This window comes from Callorhinchus milii, unplaced genomic scaffold, assembly GCF_018977255.1.
Source record: "Callorhinchus milii isolate IMCB2004 unplaced genomic scaffold, IMCB_Cmil_1.0 Scaffold14, whole genome shotgun sequence".
In the NCBI taxonomy this organism is placed as follows: Eukaryota; Metazoa; Chordata; class Chondrichthyes; order Chimaeriformes; family Callorhinchidae; genus Callorhinchus; species Callorhinchus milii.
Window position 1 is genome coordinate 16,661,813 of NW_024704755.1, and position 14,751 is coordinate 16,676,563.

General features: G+C 47.8%; 1 protein-coding gene across 1 annotated transcript in view; it reads left to right on the forward strand.

Moving 5' to 3' along the window:
- Nucleotides 1-7,869, forward strand: part of vac14 (vac14 homolog (S. cerevisiae)) — a 142,820-nt gene extending 134,951 nt beyond the window's left edge. Inside the window, exon 20 of the mRNA XM_042340298.1 lies at nucleotides 5,915-7,869. Within this exon, the coding sequence (XP_042196232.1) occupies nucleotides 5,915-6,074 (160 nt within the window). The 3' untranslated portion in view covers nucleotides 6,075-7,869. The remainder of the gene's footprint in view (nucleotides 1-5,914) is intronic.
- The last annotated feature ends 6,882 nt before the right edge of the window (nucleotides 7,870-14,751 follow it).

Below are 14,751 nucleotides of genomic sequence, written 5' to 3' on the forward strand. Positions count from 1 at the left end.
TTTGTGTGATGATGAGTTTTAACAACCCAAAGTTGGATTGAGGGTGGGTGGATGAGGAGGAAGAGATCCAGAGAGAGAGATTGGAGCACGCTGTGTGTGTATGTCTCCATTAATTAATATCCTGAGTAATACCAACTGAAACCTCAATTCACTTAATGTTGCTGTGGATTCCCGTGCTGGCTGCTGATCTTAAGCAGGGTCTGCTCTGCACTGAAGGCTATTGACTTGCTCCGTTCTGTCTGAGCGAAGGGTCAAGTTGTGCATTTGGAAGAAGGTCGTCATCCGACAGGACGGACTGTCCACTGGAGCAGGAACGGCTGCCGGGATTCCGGGAACACACCCTCCACCTCCACAGCCCACAACTGCTCCAACGCATTTAACCCCGTCCAGCCCAAACCTCTTATATCAAATGCAATGATTATTATTATTATTGTATCTTGTGGGTAAACACACCAGTCCTTTTGTCCCACAAACAGCCATGAAGTGAGTGACCAATTATTTTTTGGAGGGGTGGGGGGATTGTTGGCCTGGACACTGTGAGAAGTAGCTTTGTCTTTTCATATGGTATTCCGGAATCTTTAGCATCCACTTGAACAGGCAGAAGGGACCTCGGTTTAAAATCTCCTCAGATATTGGAGTGCTCCCGCAGAGCTGATCTAGAGTGCCAGCCTAGACGGTGAGTTTAAAGCCCTAACGTAGGGCTTGAACCCACAGTCTTCTGACGCAGAGGCTGAGATTGCAACAAATTGAGTCAGGCTCATGTTGTATCCTGGGAGGTGAGGAACACAGCCTGACCGTGTTGCAAACTGATAGAATAAAACTCACATGAGTTTATCTTTATAAATGGTGTCATCGCCCAAGACCCATTCAGGTTCCTACCAAAAACCACTTACATTTCTTTGCAATGGTCATGTTTTATGCATTGGATAAATGGCTAAATCGTAACAATTTCTTGGTCCCAAATAATCCTAAATCCTCGATAAAGTGTTTCCTGACTCATACCCCTGTTTCTGCACTTACCGGCTGCATTGAAACACGAATGTGCAGCGTTCAGTTTGAAACAGAGTCTCAACCCATTACCGTATCTGCTCTTACCAGCTGCAGTTTACGAATACAGTGTACTCACTTGAAACAAGAATGGAAAACGAGGTCTTGTTTACTGTGATGCGTTGTTAGTCGTATAAAATCCTTACTGTGCAAGTTTGCCTGTAACTCATACTTTGTGTACGTCCTATCGACTTACGCTACCCGCTGCCTCCATTCGACCCGCTCCAGCCTCCTGAATGTCTCTCGTGCCCTCCACTCCACCGCCAGGTAGCCGCGCTTTCAGCCACTACACCCCGAAACTCTGGACCACTCTTCCGCTATCTCTCCATCTTGCCCCTTCCTTCCCCATCTTTAGGCCATGCTTGATGACCTTCCTGTTCGACCGTGCCTACCATCATCTCCTCTCCCCCCCCGACTCGGCATCAGACTCCACTACTGTCACCACTGAGGGGCGCAAGTTGTTGGTGATTGTGATGGCTCTGACTGATGGGACTTAAACCGTTACTCGCGAGATAAAAGCAACTCGGTGATGCTTAGATCCTCTCCTCTCACTGGCAACCTGAGGGCATTTCACAGTTGTGTGTGAGGGATCCCAGTGTGCTGGGTCAGGACAGAAATCCAAGGTTTGGCAGAGTTAACGTTTGGGCAGTTATTTTACCCCAGTCCTGCTTTGGGACAGTGCGGTGTGGAATTTCTGATAAAGCTGTTTGTGCCCGAAACTGCTAACGGCAGCAGAAGCAGCCTTGTGACCTTGAATCTGCAGCCGTGCCAATTCCTGAGCTGGGCAGGGCACTGATCCCACAGCCATCTCGCAACCGGCTGACATTGCATGCTTACATCTAGACATTGTCAATAAGCAGGGTAAACAGGAAGCAACATTCCCCAAGCCTGCCAGCCCATTCTAACCATTCCAATGAGGTCCTTGCTTATACACCAAAATGTCTCAAAGTACTTTTTAAACATGAAAGATGCTTTCCCTCTGCGAGTTGCTGTCCCTCTCTCTCTCTCTGCACGTTGCTGTTGCTTTGCAGAAGATTTAGGATGATTTGGGACCATCAAACCATTGCAATTTAGCTGTTATCTGATTTATAAAGTATGACTAGTGCAAAGAAATCAAAGTGTTTTTTTGTAGGAAACTTAGTGGGACCTGGGTGCACATTGGACTCTCCCCCTTCTCTCGCTCTCTCTCGCTATATGGGTTTAGATTGCCCAGCAAAATGTTTTATGCCATGATTCTACTCTATACACAAAATTGAGCAGAGACTGGAAAAGCTGGGCTGATTTTCATTAGAATACAGAAGGTTTGAGGGGGAATTGGATCAACATCTTTAACCACTAGGTTGAACTAGATCCGTTTAAGACGGACACTTTAAGAAAATTGCAAAGGGGAGATTAGGGGGAATGTGTTTTTTTTACATGCAGAGTTGTTTTTTGTTTTTAATTTTGCCCAGCCAGATGTCTATCACACGCGGAAACCCATCACCGTTGCTTAAGAGGATCCAAGCCTTACTGAAAATTCCATGCATCCCATCTACACATGGAAATCCCAGAGATAGATTGTTGGAATGGAGTTGGAATGGAATGCAGAGAGTTATTAGGATGTGGAATGTTCTATCAGAAGCAGTGGTTAAGGCAGGATCTATATTAGCTTTCAAGAAGAATGAGCTAGATGTGTAAAGAGGAATCACTTGCAGGGGTATGTGGGGGCGGAGTGGGGAAGCAGATCAATAGATTGAATGAATTACTCTTTCAAAAGAGTAGCATAGTCACGATGGGCCGAATGGCCTCCTTCTGTGCTGTGAGATTCAACGGTTGTACACCAAATGGTTGATTATGGCTGTTGGCAGGGGTGGCCTTGTGTGCAGATTGGGAAGAAACATAGTCACTACACTTGGACAAGAATTGCCTGTGAAGCATTTTGAGACATTTTGGTGTCTAAGGAATTGAATCAAACTCAGGATCATTATTCTTCAAATGCTATCTTTGTGGGGTCTAAAATGCGTCGATTTCTAACTGGAAACTTTGATGAAGAAACCGGATGCCCATCGAAGAATGCCGCTCCCAACACAATCAGCTTTTGGGACTACACTTCTCATGGATCTGAGGATTTTCCAGATACTGAGAGCCCCTTCCCGCTGGGGTTCCTTATTGAGGAATGCCCTCGTATGTTAGGCCCCATTATCCCCGGCCACACACAGAGATGTGATTGTCGTGCTGTGGTGTGTGGACACAGACTCTGTCACTCGCTCGGTCACTGAGCTGCCCTGCTATATGAGGACATGGAAAATGGCTTGATGTGCTTTTTCCTTTTGCAGTTTCCTGCGTATTGCAGCGTGGGGAAGTCCGTTCACCCACCCCACCCCACCCCACTCCCACACATTCCTGTGGCTGTTAAAGAATTGACCAGCTGGCCCCTGAGTGGAAATGCACTGAATGTGGAGGAAATCATTGCGTTTCGTCATTGCACTGAAATTGACTACAGGAGGACAAAGTGAGAATTTTTCCCTCTGAACACACAGCGAGATTAGGATTCCTCACCAGAGCACACAGAATGATTGGTTTCTCTAGGTACAGAGTAAGTCCCTTCCCACTTCCTTATTTCCGGATTTCCTGCTACTTATCTATGGCAGCCCATCAGTGGTTTTCTCACCTCAGGACTAGATTTTAATAATAAATAATAATCCTTGCATTTGCTCTATAGTGCCTTATCACGTCTTTGAGACGCCATAAAACACTTCACAGTGAATTGACTGTATACACCCTCTGGAACTCCATCCCACATTCCCTTCACCTCCCTCCCTCCCTTGCCGCCTTCAAGTCACGCCTCAAGACCCACATCTTTGACCGTGCTTTTGCCCACCCTCTCTGCCCTATCCCCCACCCCCGTTCGGGTCCTAATCTCTGACTGTTCAGCACCTTGGCACGTCCTCCTGATGTGAAAGGCGCTTCACAAATATAATTTTGTATTGTATTGCCTTGTATTGTATTTTGTGAGCAAAACGACGTGATAAGGCGCTGTATCAAATGCAAAATTATTATTATTATCCTACGTGATATAAGTACTTATTGTTCTGGAGATAGGTTTACCATTCAGCCATGAACTGTATGGTTCCCCACACCTTTCAATGTTAACATCTGATCAGTAAACTCCCATGTTATTGCTCCAACCTTTAGCCTCTGTCTGTGTGCAATGCCACCGGTGGCTTGTGAAATAAGTAAACTATCCAAGGTTCAGTTTTGACTCATTTTAATAACTGAACGTTATTGAGTGCAGGTGTCCTTAAGGAGAGGACAAGGCCTGCGATTGAAGGGGAGTCAATTCAGAGCAAATCTGCAGAAACACTAGTTCACTGAGCGAGTAGTAAGCTTGTGGAACTGGCTCCCTAGGGAGACAGACAGTGGAAGCAGAAAATGTTGTTTGTTTCGAGAACAAATGAAATAGATTTCTGTTAGAAAATACTATCTGGGGACACAGTGTATAGTTTGGGGACACGACATGTCAAGCGACTGCCAGGATGGTGAAAGGCGAAATAGATGGACGTTGGTCTTTTTTCACCAGCAAGTTCTTATGTTCTGAGGCCCTTGCTGCACAGGCCCAACCTCGTGTCGTCCTGGGTCATTATCACAGATCAATTCTGAGGGTTGCTGTAAGCCTGCAGCTCGCTGTATGTTCTTACTGGAATGCAGCTAATGAACGGAGGCCCTTTCTGACCTTTCAGTGTAATGTCTTTGCTCTCGGCTCAGGAACATTTTGTTCTTGTGGTTTCACTTTGCTCAATCTTGGGCGTCACTGGCAGGGGCAGCCTCGGTCTCCCTGTTTGTCCCTCCCTGGTCCCTCTAGGAAGTAGATAATTATTCAGGGCAAGTTTGCAGGGCTATGGGGAGAGAGTGGGGGAGTGGGGTTGATCAGGGCTATGAGGAGAGAGTGGGGGAGTGGGGTTGATCAGGGCTATGGGGAGAGAGTGGGGGAGTGGGGTTGATCAGGGCTATGAGGAGAGAGTGGGGGAGTGGGGTTGATCAGGGCTATGGGGAGAGCGCGGGGGAGTGGAGTTGATCAGGGCTATGGGGAGAGCGCGGGGGAGTGGGGTTGATCAGGGCTATGGGGAGAGAGCGGGGGAGTGGGGTTGATTTGGAAGCTCTTTTCAAAGAGCTGAGACAGACACAATGGGCCGAATGGCCTCCTTCTGTGCTGTATAATTCTATGCAAGTCTCTTTAACCATTGCAGTCCTTGTGGTGATGGTGCTCCCACGATGGTGCTGAGTCGGGTAGTTCCAGGGGTGTGACCCAGCGACGATTAAGGAATGTCTGGGTCAGGATGGCGAGGGGCTCTGAGTTGGGGGTGTAGCCAAGGTGGCTGTGCTCTTGGTCTTCAGGATGGTAATTACCAGAGCTGGGTTTGGGTTTTCCTCTGGCTCATTGTCCTTGACGATCCACTTCCTTGATACTCTTGAGGTTGCATTGATTGGGAGGAGACAACATGGGGTAAAGAATGTGTCTCCACTGCACCAATTGGCATCGCTTGTATTTCCAGGGCCAATGCACCAGTGGGCAGCTACTATCAGATCCTCCCCACATATCCCTGGCAAGTCACACATTGTCCTTGGTGTTCGTCCTTGAGCAGTTAGATCTACAAGGATTGGATTCACAAGGAATCAGCATCCATTAGAGAGAGAGGTGTGTCTGACTCGGAAACCTGGGACTCAGAGCTGGGCCAGAGGAAAGTGTGCCGTTCACTCACTGTCCCACCCTTTTTCCCCGGTTCTTTGGCTGGAAAATTGGATTTATTCTTCAACACAAAGGGATTTCCTTTGTGTGGTTCCCGCTTTGGACAAGGCTTTCCTGACTGTTCCACTTTGTGTTTTCCAGGCCCCAAGACAAGCCGGTGCTGCCCAGTAGACAGGTCCCCTCAGAGATCAACTACAGTGAACTGCTGCACCATTTCGACAAGGTGCAGAACAAGCACCTGGAGGTGAGGCACCAGCGAGCAGGCCGGGACGAGCACGTGGAGAGGAGGCTGCCTCTTTGATTGATCATTGAGGACCTGACGTACAAGGGTGGCTGGCCGAAGGACATCGTGCGCTGAACTGTGGAGCTACCCAGATTGTGGTGTCAATGTAGTCAGCCAGCTCCAGTGCCTTTGAGGTGCACAATCATTCACCACCACATCGGTGGCCGTTTGACCAGGAGCTGGCCAACTTGCCGTGATCCGTGTTTATCTGATCTGTAAGGACCTCAGTGGAATTGTGGTCACTCCTCCTCCCTGTTCTCTCTCCTCCATGTCTGCAAAGGGCAGCTAGTGTACAAGATACACAGTGATGTGCACAATGGCCGTCCTCTACCTGTTCACGATTGCTGGTCCCACATCCTTCAATCCTTCAGGGTTTGAGTGACATTGTGGTCAACCTTTCCCCTTGTGTCTATAGCTGCTCATTCACCAGTCACTGTAATCCTCGTATCACAAAGTGTTAACATTCCACCCCTCTCTCTTCCTCCTCCCACCCCCCCACCACCCACAGTGCAATCAGGTCCCACTGACACACTCGTCCTGGTCTAGAACAATCGCAGTAATTCAAGATCTCTTTGGTTAGAAGCGATTCCCTGACCTATTGCTCTAACCAGATTGAAGTTTACTTTAGATTGAATTCCCAGAGCGTCAGCCATGCTCTTTGCTGGGATTCTCTCGTGCTTCACTCACACTTTTATAACACAGCTAATGTCCACGGAGCTATCAGAGACTTGTTTACTCGCTTGTGGCAAGGAATTGGCAACCTCCTGCTGGGGGGTGTGGGTGGTGTGAGGTGGAAGCTCTCTCGCTCCCGCTGGTGAGGCTGGGAGTCAGGCACATTTCGGCTTTACTAAGCTGCTGCTCTTGACTCAAATACGCAGTGTTTTCACTTCCAACCGCCGCTGCCCTTCACCTTGCTGAGCACAGTGTTGTTTGTGCACAAAATTGTCATGTGCTAGTAACACAGCCCCGAGCATGTGCTAGTAACACAGCCCCTAGCATGTGCTAGTAACACAGCCCCTAGCATGTGCTAGTAACACAGCCCCTGGCATGTGCTAATAACACAGCCTCTAGCGTGTCCCAGCAACACAGCCACGAGCATGTGCTACTAACACAGCCTCTAGCATGTCCTAGCAACACAGCCCCTAGCATGTGCTGGTAACACAGCCTCTAGTATGTGCTGGTAACACAGCCTCTAGCGTGTGCTAGTAACACAGCCTCTAGCATGTGCTAGTAACACAGCCTCTAGTATGGGCTAGTAACACAGCCCCTAGCATGTGCTAGTAACACAGCCCCTAGCGTGTGCTAGTAACACAGTCTCTCGCATGTGCTAGTAACACAGCCTCTAGGATAGGCTAGTAACACAGCCTCTAGCATGTGCTAGTAACACAGCCTCTAGCATGTGCTAGTAACACAGCAGAACAGTGATAGCCATTGCTTCCCACTCATCAGAACCCTGAACGATGGGACTGTTGCCTCAAAGCTTTCTTCCTAATGTGCTTACAGTGAAGTGAACCAGAGGCGCTGTGGGACTGGTACAGCACCAGGCCTGCTCCTTGCTTTCTATCTTCTTATCTTTCCCGAGTCTTGAGATCGCCAAGACAGCCGGGAGCCAGCAAATAGCAAGGACTAAAAAGGCAAAACACTGGCAGATGCTGGAAATCTGAAATAAAAACAGAAGTGGCTGGAAACACTCAGCAGGTCAGGCAGCATCTATGGAGAGAGGAAAGTGGGTTAATGTTTCAATTCGATGACCTTGTGTTACTGCAATAAAAACAGAAGTCACTGGGAACACTCAGCAGGTCCAGCAGCATCTATGGAGAGAAGGGTTTTGAATGTAAGGACCCTTTGGTCATTGACCTGAAATTTTCCTCTCTCCATATGATGCTGACTGACCCGCTGATTGTTCCCAGCCACTTCTGTTTTTATTTCAAATAGCGAGGACTAGTTGTGCTGAACTAATGCACTGAGCTGCACATGCACTTGGGGGTGAATTTTTAACATTCTTCTGATGATAAAGTGAGACTTCCTGACCAGTGGCTGCACTGTTAGTGGCTGACGGTTCAGTTTTGCGACTGGGTTTTGAGAAGAGGTTTGACCATGCCTTTCTTGGCTCCTTTCCCTGGAGTCAACTTCGGGTCAACTCTAATCGGACCAGCTCTGGCGAGAAGACAAACTGTGGCTTGCAGCAATCTGTCACTGGCATGAGTCATGTCTCTTCTAAAGCCAGTCAGTCACAAAGAATAGCCTTCTTTCTACCTTGTTTTGCAATCGTTTAATTCAAAACGAGGGCCAGAAAAGCGTTGGGAGGGAAAGGGCCAGAACTGGCCAAGTTTCTAAGCTTGGGCATCTGAAGAGGTCACTCTGATGGCTACTTCCCTCAAAGATATGCATTAATTTATCTCCTTCTCTCACAGCTTTGACCTCAGATCATCTTCAGAACCAGGTCTACCCTTTGTCATCACTTCTCTGTCCTCACCCCTGCCAACAACCCCCACCCCCCCTCACCCCCAATCTCAATCTGATTAGCACTTGCTATTTAAACAGGTCAATAGAGGCAAAGTAAATGTGGGTAACTTTAACTTAAACCCTTGTTCTTTTCTCAGTTTAGAGGTACTTCCTCTCTGGTCTGTATTGTTTGCACTGAAATTCCAGCAAATTACACTTCCACAGTGACTTTGAATTCACAACACTCCAGTCTTTCCACAAGACCTTAAGCTGAGGTCCCGTCTGCCTGCTCAGGTGGACGTTAAAGATCCTGTGACACTATTGGAAAAGAGAAGGGAGTTTGTTCTGATGTACTGACCAACAATTCTCCAGATAAATCGGTCATTCACTCACTTCACGGGCTGCTTTTGTGACATTACAGTGCAAATTGGCTGCTGCGTTCATCTACGAAATACAGTCACTACACTTGCTAGCAATTTCCTGTGAGGTGCTTTGAGACGCTCTGACCTTGTAAGCGCTTTATCAGATGAAAGCATGACGATTCTTGATAGGCAGACACCTTAGCACAGAATTGACAAGATTTAGGAATTTTTATCCAGTTCGCAAAAGTGACATAACCGACTCTAAACCACGAGTTTACGAACTCCTCCCGGTCTGATCAGACTGCTTCCCCTTTGTCAGAATGAAGCTGATGGAAAGAGCTTTGGCTGTGTCCTCAAACCCTCCCTCATTTGCAAAGTGCTGTGTGTGACCGAGTTTTGTCACCTCCCTGAAGCTCTAAGCACGACACATCTTTCTTCTTACATGACCATTTGAAAAAGACATGACTGTCCATTGTGATCGATTGCTAAATCAGTAAAACTCACTAAACTAGGTCGTCCTTACAGATCCCCCCCCCCACCCCCTCCCCACTCCACACACACACACAAACACACACACAACACAGACTCCCTTGCCTGTCGAGACTGAATATTTTGCCCACAAAAAAACACAGTCACTCCACCTTTGCTTCTGTGAAGCGCTTTGAGAGGTCCCAACGATGTGATAAGGCAAGGATTATTATTATGATTATTGTTATAATTATTATTAATAACATTCCTGCTTCAGTCTTGTGGCCAAAAGTGGATCTTGGATGCCATTTGCTCATTATGTCTCATCCCTTTTTGCTCCATCTTTAACGGTTCGAATTCACTTTAAAAAGCACAGTTGTATTTTCCACCGCAGTTTCCCTCCGAGTTTGTAAGAATCAGCAGAGATTTCTATTCCCCGGTGCAGAATGCTGATGGTCGGGGATCTCAGGCTGGCTTGTGTTGACCTCTGTGTTTCCCATTGCTGCCCCTCCTGTCTTCCTCTCATTGAGATTCTGTCATTTTGATCCCAACCTTTGATTCTTTCCTGCCACGTATTGTCTGGCTGTGAAGAGGTGTTATTGGGGAGATCTTCTCCCACGTAACTCGAGAGTGTGATTCCCCGGTGCACGAAACAAGAGCTGCTGGATTTACTTCCAGTATGCAGTGCTATTTTGGTGCTCAGCACGGTGGGGGGTGGGGGGGGTGGGGGTGGGAGAAGATTGTGAAAATCCTGTGGCAATCAAGAGCGTTTCATCACCTCTTACCTCCACCCCTATGGAAAAGAGAGCCATAGCCTAGTGCTTAATATTAATATTAATTTTATCCCCCTTCCTCCCCCACACCGCCCACCACCACACACATTTACATGCATATATTATACAAACACACAATCAACACACCTATTTACACACACACACACTGCATACACACAACCACTGCGGACATAAAAACACACTTTATATACACCCACTCCCCCTCCACATATGCACACAAACACACAACTAACACACCCTGTACACAGACACACTGAGCCTGCCTTGTAGTGAGGCGAGAGGTTATGATTGAAGCCATTATTGCCGTGTTTCGCAAGATGCTAAATATAATTCAATCGTTTACAATCCTTGGGCTTAGTGAGGATCTGATCATGTGAGACTCTTAAGGTTTGTGTATCTTGACAATAATGTGCGTTAGGGCCGGGGCGGGGCAGCAAAAAATGTCCTCGAACCACAAGTGAGACAAGACGTCCTCACAGTGACTGTCCACAGCGCAGTCCATCACGTTTACAAAAGACTTGTTGTTGGAGTCAGTGTTTGAACAGCCTTGTGTAAGACGTAGCTGTGAGGAGCTCCTGCAACCAGCTTTTCACAGGACGTTTGTTTGCAGAGACTCTTCTGCTAACAGAAGCTGTACGCTTGATAATGAATTCCAGATTATATGGTGTAATATAGTTCTTTTTATTGTTTTGTTCCTACAAACCACAATATTTTGTGTCCACTATTTAGGGTGTTTGAGAAGTGAAGGGAAGGAAGAGTCTTAGGGGCAGAGACTTAGATTCAGTTTGAGAGTATCTCAGCTCGAAAAGGGATTGAAGAGTAAATCCTGGAAGACCCAGACTGCAGTGAGATTCTGCACGTGTAATTCTTAGCAAAGCTCCCCTGACGATTGAGGACTCGAGTCCAGGGCTTAAGCATCGGCAATTGAGGAACGTGGATTAAATTGGATAATGAGACCTTGTTTGTGTCCAGTCTTCCTTTTAGCAACATGTGCAAATTAGTGCAGAGGAATAATGTGTTGGTTTGTATCTCACCATCTGTGCTGGGGGTCCTTGTGTATCTCAGGATCCCGGGCAGTGTAACAGTTCTCAAAGTGACAATCTCTCTCCTGGGTGGTTGATGGGAATGCATTCCAATTTGTGGTACAATAAAGATACATCGTCTGTTTGAATTCCTGTCCATTTTATTCTCAAAACGGCATGCATGCTCTTAGTAAATGCTACATAGGAACAAGAGGAGGCCATCCAGCCCCTCCAGCCTGTTATGCCATTCCATTAGATCATGGCTGATCTGTACTTCCACACCCGCAGCCCGCCCTTGCCCCATATCCCTTGATACCCTGATCTAACAAAAATATATCAGTTGGTATTTATTCCCATTTCTTTCTAAAACCAATACCTTATTACGTACATGGATTGGCCTTTAGAACTCAATCCCTTCATCTTACTCCCTCCCTTTGCCTCCGTCAAGTCATGACTCAAGACCCTCCTTTTCGACTGCGCCTTCAGCCGCCCTCCTGCCCCTCTGCCCTCCCTCATCCCAACCCTGGCCCCCACACTCAGGTCCTGATCCTCGACTGTTCAGCGCCTTGGGACATCCCCCCGACGTGAAAGGCGCTTTCCAAATGTAATTTTGTTGTTGTATGTGGGCAGGAGATTTGGGGGGTGGGGAAGAGACTAACTACATCTGCGATATTTCATCTGTATTTTGTACCAAGAGCAAGACAGCCTGAGGGTGACTGTCAGACCGGCTTCCTATTCCTGCTCAAAATGGATCGCAAAGATCACAGACCCGCCAAGCCTCTCTGTGTGGGTATTGGTCTCCCATTTAAATGATTTCACTCACCCAACCGCCAAATCTCTGAAACAAGCTCTCTGAACTCTTCACCTCTTCTCTTCACCCTCTACAGGCTCCCCCTTGGTGACGTCATCCGCAGACATGGGGTAAATGTCCACATGTATGCGGATGACATCCAACTCTACCTCTCTGCCTCCATCCTGAACTCCAGGGCTACTGGCGACCTGACCGACTGCCTGTCCGACATCAAGTCCTGAACGAGGGACAACTTTCTCTAACTCAACGTCAGCAAGACCAGGGCCCTCCTGATTGGCTCACACCAGCACCTCCGCATCTTGGGCACTGGCAGCATCAGCCTCCACGGCTGCACTCTCAACCTCACTAAGCCACTCAGGAACCTGGGGGTCTTGTTTGACACTGAACTGTCCTTTCTCCCCCACATCCGCGCCATGATCGGCACTGCCTACCACCACCACTGCAACATTGCCAGACTCCGCCACTGCCTCACCCCTCAGGCCCCCAAACCCTCACCCACACATTCATTACATCAAGGCTCGATTACGGGAACTCCCTCCTCATCGGCCTTCCCAACTCCTCCCTTCACAAGTTGCAGATCATCCAAAACTCTGCAGCTCATGTACTCTCACGCACCAGGCTCCGCGACCCCATCACTCCCACCCTCGCCCGACCCCATCACTCCCACCCTCGCCCGACTCCACTGGCCCCCCATCCCCCAGAGGATCGAGTTCAAGATCCTCGTCCTCACCTTTAAGGCCATCCATGGCCTCGCCCCCTCCTACCTCTGACCTGCTGACTCCATACCAAGCTGCCCACTCCCTCAGTTCAGCGGGCTCCTGCCTTTTCCATATCTCCCGCCCGACCTGCCCTACCATTTCCTGACATTTCCTCAGGCGCAGTAACAAACATGTTTTATAGTACGTTTTTGTTGAAGAAATTAGCAAAATTCTCTCGATTTGGCCCTAGAGCATTTTTTTTTTGTGTGTGGGACTCCTATCAACAACAACAACTTGCATTTACACAGCGCCCTTCACGTGGGGCAGCATCTCAAAGCGCTAAAGGTGGCGGAGCCTGACTCCGAGCTGGCGGCAGGAGGTGACCGTAAGCACGGTTGAAAAGGAAGGTCTTCAGGCATGATCTGAAAATGGGGAAACGAGGGGGAATTGGATTGAGGGAGATAGTTCCAAAGTTTCAGGATATAATGACTGAAAGCACAGCCGCTATTGGTGGAGCGGAGGGGCTGAGGGACAAGCAGGAAGCCGGAGGCAGCTGAACCGAGGCAGTGTGGATGGTGGAGTGTGGAGTAAGGTGGTCAGAGTGCTAGTGAGCTGCCAGGGCATATGCTGCTCGATGGGTGAAAAGGAAGTTTATCTCAAGGCTGAAGCTGGGGTTTGCCTATTTGAAGATGATCAGAGGAGGATGCACTAATCAAAGGCCAGCCTCCACAAGCAGTTAGTACATTGTCCATTGGCTTTCACCAGATGAATCGGCTTCAAGCTTCATGATTTCTTTTTGGACCTGATATTGACTACTCTCCCATTCTCTCCTCTTCAATCTCTGGATGTGCACAGCCCCATCACTGTAACATAAAGATGTGTGAATGTGAAATGCATTCACCCGGTTGTTAGTCGATTAGATCGTTTTTCCGGGGGTAATAATCCCCTCAAAAAAAAAATTTGGTCATTCAATCCACGACTGTTTGTGGGACCCTGATGTGTGGAATTGCTGACCACAAAATATACAGTCAACACTTTACAGTATATTCTGTGAAGCACTTTGAGACGTCTCAACAACGTGATAAGGATTACTATCAAATACAAGGATTATTATTATTATAACTGGTCGGTTCCTCGGTTGTTGAAAGAACCTTGAGCATTGACAGCCCTGAGAACCTTGACAAACTGCTAACAGCTCCTCTCTGGCTAATTCAGCAGAGGGTGATGAGCAGAGATGCAAGGACAAATCTTATTGAGTGCTAGTCTTCCCTGCTGCCCTGACACTATTCAGGGTCTTTGACATAGCTGAGCACCAGCCACATGGACACTGCCGTCGGGCAGGCAGATACTGGTGACATACGCATGTTAAGATAATGACTAAATTAAACGACTCAATGTACAAAACGTCAGCGAAATTGGGACAACCTGGATTCTTCAGATCTATCTAATTGTCTAGCACTTAACCCAGAATGAATGTGAAGCCCAAGTCCCACCTTGTCTTCTGCAACGTCGTGTAGTCAGGCATGGAATGATTGTTATGGTTAAGTCTGGTGATAAACCACAGTCAATCTCCACCCAGGGAGTGATGAGGAGGTGTTAGCGTCACCATTCCCTCACGATGATTTAATCATCTTTAACTTAATCATCTTCGAGACATCTCAAAGCGCTTCACAGAATATACGGCAAAGTGAATTGACTGTATATTTTGTGGGCGAAACGCAGCAGCCAATTTCACACAGCAGCGTCCCACAAACTGCCGTGAATTATGCGACCAAATTTTTTTACAAAAAGGGATTATTACCCCCAGAAAAGTGATTCACCAATCGACTAATAACCGGGTTCCTACTTACCGCTTGGTAAACAGAGGCGTGTGGAGTAAGGAAACTTGCCTAAGGTTTCGCTCTGCCTAGGAATCAAACCCAGGTCTTCCTGCTTGCGAGGCGAGTGCTCTAACCACTGAGCTACAGTAGGACTCCACACACAAGCTTGTGACGATGTGGAATCTTCGGCCCCAAAAACCAGAGTGGGGAGAAATCAATAGTGACCTATAGTATAACAATTTGGTCACTCAATGCACAGCTGTTTGTGGGACACT